The sequence below is a fragment of the Aedes albopictus genome, chromosome 1, assembly GCF_035046485.1.
Source record: "Aedes albopictus strain Foshan chromosome 1, AalbF5, whole genome shotgun sequence".
NCBI lineage: Eukaryota > Metazoa > Arthropoda > Insecta > Diptera > Culicidae > Aedes > Aedes albopictus.
Window position 1 is genome coordinate 217,459,239 of NC_085136.1, and position 6,039 is coordinate 217,465,277.

Sequence of the window (6,039 nt, forward strand, 5' to 3'; positions counted from 1 at the left end):
AATAGAGGCTCATAGAAGCAAACGTAGGGAAAGGGTGCGGTGTTAGAACATAAGCACAGTGTGCTACCGCCGTAATCACTATGAAAAAAAAAAAAAAAAAAAAAGCGTGGATATGATTCCTCGCCTAATTTGATGCTGTTTTAGCAGATCTTTGGGTACTGTATCGTTGTTTTCTCTATTTCTTGCAACTTAAACAACACAGTTATGCAAAGCTTGGCTCAAACAGCATCAAATTAGAGAAGGAATCATAAACAGCCACGCACCATTTTTCATTGCTGAAACGGAGAATGAAAAGGTACCAAAGCGAAGGGAGAACCAGCATCCACGAAACAGCAGAAAGAACAACAGTACGACAAGGACAAAGCACCAAACGCGCACCCGACAACGGAAATGAAACAAATGCAGAATTAAATTTGTACAATTCGTAAAAATAAGACTTATTATTCTCGTGTACCACAGGTATGCACTCCTCAGCTTTTATTTTCCTTACACAGTATTAGCGATAAACAAAGGTATTGAAAAGAAGCATCCACATCTCCTTTCCCCTCTCTACCTCACACTTCTTAACTAACGAGCCTGTTCTTTTACTTCTTGCCCTTCAGAGGTGCCAATCCCTTGCGGGCTCGTCTGGCATTTTCCTGCACCTTGTGCTTCGCCACGCGCTTCTTCAGCTTCTCGTCCTTCAGCGCCTTAACCTTGGTCATGCGGGCTTCCTTGGTTTTGGTGGACTTCTCCACGCGCTTCTTGTGCTGATCCAAGAATTTTAAGGCGGTGTTCGTCTTGGGCAGCTCGATACCGCGGGCCTTGAACGAGGCGATGATGCGCTCGTACTTGCGTTTCTTCGAGGCCAGCTGGGCACGACGCTTGGTCACCTGGGCGTACGGGTTCAGCTTGATGAGCTGCTGGGTGTTGGTCAGCGGGTTCAGACGACGCTTGTGACGGTGCACGGTCTTCTTGGCCGGGTTCAGGACCTTGCGGATTTCGTCGCTCTTGAGCAGACGGGCCAGATCGGTGTTGGCCATCAGCGGGTTCGGCAGGTTGTAGTCCTTCTTGACGGTGGACTTGTTCTTCCAGGTGCCGTAGATATCGTTCAGCTGGGCGAACGCCGACTCGGTCCAGACGCACAGACGGCCAACGTGGCCACCCGGTGCCATCTTCAGCAGGTTCATACGGTTGACGCTCATCGTATCGACGCCGGGAATGTTGCGGAAGGCCTTGCGCAGACCCTCGTCCTTGGCGTAGATGACCAGGGGACCACGGCGCTGGACGCGGCGACGGTTGCGCATCTTACCGCGACCGGCACGCATACGCTGCGACTTGTACACCTTCTGGACATCGGCCCAGACCTTGGAACGGCGCAGGAAAGCGACGGCCTGCTTGGTCTTCTGGAACTTCTGGACCTCGTCGGAGACGACCAGCGGCAGCTCGGAGATGCCGTCGATGACGTGTCCTGGAAAGAGGGGAACAACGGTTAGAACAGTTTTGATATTTTCGATTGAGCGTTGAAGGTGGTAGTTGCAGAGTTGGTAGCGGTTGGATAGCGAAGTTTAAAGTAAAATTTGAAGATCTGCTGCTCCAAAGGTACTAGGCATACTGATACGAGTCCCTTTAGAAATCTTTGCAGTAGGAGTTCGTCTCTGAATTATTATAGAAACTTCACGGACTACTTCTGATTCGTATGCAGAAGGTTCTCCCTGGCCCGTATCTTTCCTCCTACTTTGTATCTTTCTATCTACTGTGCTTGTCGAGGGGGGAGAAGCACGATAGCGAACTGCAGAGCTCCTGAAGGAGGAGTGTGAAATCTAAACGTTAAAGACTATGTGTAAGACAAGGTTTGGATAATTTGAGAGTTGATGTACAAGCACTTGGATGAGATCAGAGAGCTGAAGGAACGGAAGAAAAACGCGACTCCGATCAATGCGAGTATTGCAGAGCTACAAAAGAACCTTAGAGAAATTTTATAATACATTCCGACTTAGAATCGTCGAAAAACGATTAGAGGTACGGTGAAACAAAAAGATGATTAGAACGCAACAAACTGCTTGGCTTTTTTCACATCATTTCTGGTTGCGTGAACAATTCAGGCAAGGAATCGTTCATGAAATGAGAAAACATTGCATTCTTCTTGACTGTGTAATACGGAGTTGAAATGTCAAATCAAATGGAACTTGACATGCAATATTTCCGGATCATTCCGATCAATGAAGAAAATTGCACTGTACTTAAGTTTTCGTTTGACTTAGCATGATTTGGGCGAAAATAACATGATCGATTTATTTCAATCGATCATCTTTGTATGTAACAAGCTCATGATTGGCCTAAAAGTGCTAGCATGCGACGCAATTTTACGTCCTAGTCTAAAAAGTTCGATCATACTTGCATCTTGCTACTCAAATTCGCATAAGATTGATAGTGCGATTCGCCAACCTTTGATGAAATATTATAATACCCGCTACCAGCCCTGCATTAAATTGTCAGAAAATCTGATTCAGTATTTTCTAGCAATAAACTGATTCCCGTTGATAGACCACGAAACCCGTGTTCAGAATGCGATGTTTTAAAACTTACCTCTGGACTGGACCAGAGCCGGAACACCGGAAGCAGCGATGGCCGAAACCAGAGCGTAACGCTTCAGGTTCACGTTGATCTTGCGGTGCCAACGGCGCCAGGTCTTGGTCGGGGCAAACATACGTCCACCACGGCACATGTTACCGAAAGCACCCTGGCCGGAACGGTGAGTACCACCGCCGCGGACACGCGGAATACGGGCAACAGCACGGCCGGTACCCCACGATTCGGCCGAGGTCTGGTGACCGGCGGCTTCGCTCACGGCGTACGGCTGGCGCTTGTTGCGGCGCATCAGCTGCGAAACTTCACTCACGACATCCGGACGAATCGGCGCCTTGAACACGTACGGCAACGCAAGATTCTTATCCTTCAGGGCTTCATTTTTGTCAGAATAAATGCTGACCAGCGGGCGGGATGCCGTCAAACTCTGAAAAACGAAAAAGGCATTGAGGTTAGTGCTCTGATCGCTGACTCTCACCCGAACGTGATGATAAACAAATCACAACACATCCATTATCCACACTAAAAACCACGGTAAACAATCCGGATTTTCCCATTCACACAGTTCTGCACACACTTTCGACGATCGAAGCTCCACAGGCTCTGCAAATCCCACCAGACGTTTCCGTTTATGCTCGGAATCTGCATCCTGCGCCTCGCCAATCCGAATGCACACCACCCATCAACACACAGGATCCTTTTCACTCGCACCACAATCCAATCCATCTGTCAAACACGTGCAAACTTCGCAATTTCCACGAAAATTACGCCAGCATTTTCCCGTTTTTCATCACCACTGCACCACAAACTATTTTCCGAACCATTTCTACCGGATACTAACCATTTTCGATTGCGAATTCACTCGAAAATTCAAAAATACAGTACGACTTCAAATTGTTAAAGCACGTCCGCCATGCCACGGAGGACTGAAAAAGAAATAGCGAAAGCGGAAACGGTCCGAAGAGCCCTTTCGTCGGTCGGCGAGCTGTCAAAAAGCCGGAAATTTCAGTTCAGTGGAGCTGTTGCCTCTGCAGCAAATCTCAACAGCCGATGCTGCATGGGCTGTCTTTAAAACGAGGCGTCGACTGTCAGATCAGAAGTTTTGTTTACATCGTCGGTGTTCGAAAGCTCGGAAAAGTGGAACGCATTAAAAAGTTAATTTTCAAGTAATTTCGAAAACGTAACCGGTTCGGAATGGCAGGAGAAGTACTGGTGGATGCTCTTCCGTACATCGATCTCGGATACGATGATCCCGGAGTGCGGGAAGCGGTAAGTTATGAAAATGAAACTAATCGTTCGATCGTCGGCATGACGGTAAGGCGACGCTTTTGTTTTACTGTGGCAGTGCTGCCAGCTTAAAAATTTTGTCAGCACACTGAGCTAAAAATGGTTCAGAAATCTGAATAGAATTCAAATCCTAAAATTCAAATTGCTCAATACTTTCAGGCAATCGCCATGGTGGAGGAGGAATGTCGCAGGTATCGTCCCACGAAAAACTATCTCGAACACCTACCGGCGCTGAACACGACCGCCTTCGAAACCCCGCTGATGACGACGGAATTCGAACGGATCCAGAACCGGTTGCCAATGGAGCCGCTGAGTATGAAACGGTACGAACTACCCCCACCACCCGCCGGCAAAATGTCCGAGGTGTCGGCGTGGACCGAAAGTGTGGACAACTCGATGGCCCAGCTGGAACACCAAGCCGTCCGGGCCATGAACCTGGACCTGATGATGGAATATGGGTGCGAAATGTGGAAATCATACCTGGAGGTGCTGACGGCGATGCAAGCCAAGGCCCAGGCACGACTGGAGGCCATCAAGAAGGAAATTCAGGACGTGAACTGGAAGCGAAAATCGAAGCAAACCCAAGGTGGCGAAAAATTGCGCTCATTAGAGGCACAGTGGGTTATGCTGGTGTCTAAGAATTACGAGATTGAACAAGCATGTGCCAAGCTTGAAGAGAGGATTTATCAAAAGAAAAATCAAATGGTAGGACAGAATAGGAAATAAGATGGTAATTATTATAAATTCATTATTGTACTTGGTTCGACATATCTGCACATTTATTTACTGAGAACTTATCATTTTGGGTACACAATCTTACAAATTTGGGTAAAATTGTCCGAAGAACTCCTGAAAGGATGGTCGGGAGAATTCCTGGAAGGATTTTCAGAATTACTTCTAGATGGATTCTCGGGAGAACTCCTGGAATGATACTTTGGATAACTCGGGATTCTCGGGAGCACTTGTGTAATGATTCTCTGGAGAACTGGAAGGATTCTCAGGAGAAATCTTGGGAGGATTCCAAGGAGCACTTTTGGAAGGATTTTCGGGAGAACTACTGAAAGGATTCTTGGTAGAACTGGAAGGTGATGATTAACCTGGGCAAGTTAGTGGAATATTTGTAAGTAAAAAAAAAGAAAATCGCGTTAAGTACTGTTCCTTTGAATTCCACTAAGAATTTCAGGGTGTCCATCCTTTCGGGAAAACCTGGGAATTCGAAATCACCGGGAAATACACGGGAAAATGTAAAAGGCACCGGGAAAAATGGTGGCTTTACTACATTATAGACTGCAAGTCCCATAATTGCAGGCTGATTTTTTTTAGATAGGCAGCCTCTCAGGAGTTTTTGTAATTTCTGATGAGTCTCGATAAATTTATGTGCAAAAAAATCTGAAATGTACATATTTCTTCAGGCGAAATTTTTAGATTTCTGAAAGATTTCCCGTAGGGCTTTTTGGGGAAAATCCTGACAGCAGAATTCTAGCTAAAATACCTGAAGAACTCGGAAAACCTGCAGATGTTGCTTCCGTTGGTGTGTCTCACTGAAACCATTTCGTGGTGGCTTGTCAGACTTGACAAAAATAAAACACTTCCATTTTGTCCGACGTTTCGGTCCGTTTAGTTTAGGAACTTCTTCAGGGACTCAAAAGTTACAGAGTGTGTGTAGTGACGGCTGGGCAGCTGGAGGCCAGATTTGCGCGCGCGCGTTGCCTTTGGTGCTCCGATTTAGTTTTTTTGTTTTTCATTTGCTTTTTGCGCTTTTTGGTACGGTTGATGGCAGAGGAAGAAGACCCGGCTTCAGTCAGTGTGTGTAGTGACGGCTCAGCAGCTGGAGGCCAGATTTGCGCGCGCGTTGCCTTCGGTGCTCCGATTTAGTTTTTTTTTTGTTTTAGAAGGATTCTCGGGAGAACTCCTGGAATGATAACTGGGATTCTCGGGAGCACTTCTGGACAAGTACGGGCGTATCTACAATGATTAATTTCTCTTCGGATTATTCCGGGAAATACGGCCAATATTCGGATGACGATTAGGACCGAGATTAGGACTAGCATCTGAAACAACAGAAACAACCGATAATGATTTGCTGGCCAATTATTAACAAAAAAATCGATGAAGAGAAATCTATCATTGTAGATACGTCCGTATGATACTAAGCGCGGGACTCGGCGCGAGATGTTCACTACC

At 46.6% G+C, this 6,039-nt stretch overlaps 2 protein-coding genes across 2 annotated transcripts; one reads left to right on the plus strand and one right to left on the minus strand.

Annotated features, from left to right (window-relative positions):
- Positions 1–407: 407 nt before the first annotated feature.
- LOC109400082 (large ribosomal subunit protein uL4) lies at positions 408–3,562 on the minus strand. The gene is made up of 3 exons (XM_019672550.4): positions 3,410–3,562; positions 2,569–2,995; positions 408–1,450 (listed from the first exon to the last, which is right to left on the minus strand). The coding sequence occupies exons 1-3, from the start codon at positions 3,410–3,412 to the stop codon at positions 585–587; spliced, it is 1,296 nt and encodes a 431-aa protein (XP_019528095.2). The 5' UTR covers positions 3,413–3,562; the 3' UTR covers positions 408–584.
- An 84-nt stretch (positions 3,563–3,646) lies between these two features.
- On the plus strand, positions 3,647–4,621 carry LOC109621546 (pre-mRNA-splicing factor SPF27). Its single transcript, XM_020075598.3, has 2 exons — positions 3,647–3,837; positions 4,015–4,621. Exons 1-2 carry the CDS (start codon positions 3,763–3,765, stop codon positions 4,579–4,581), a joined length of 642 nt encoding a protein of 213 aa, XP_019931157.3. The 5' UTR covers positions 3,647–3,762; the 3' UTR covers positions 4,582–4,621.
- The last annotated feature ends 1,418 nt before the right edge of the window (positions 4,622–6,039 follow it).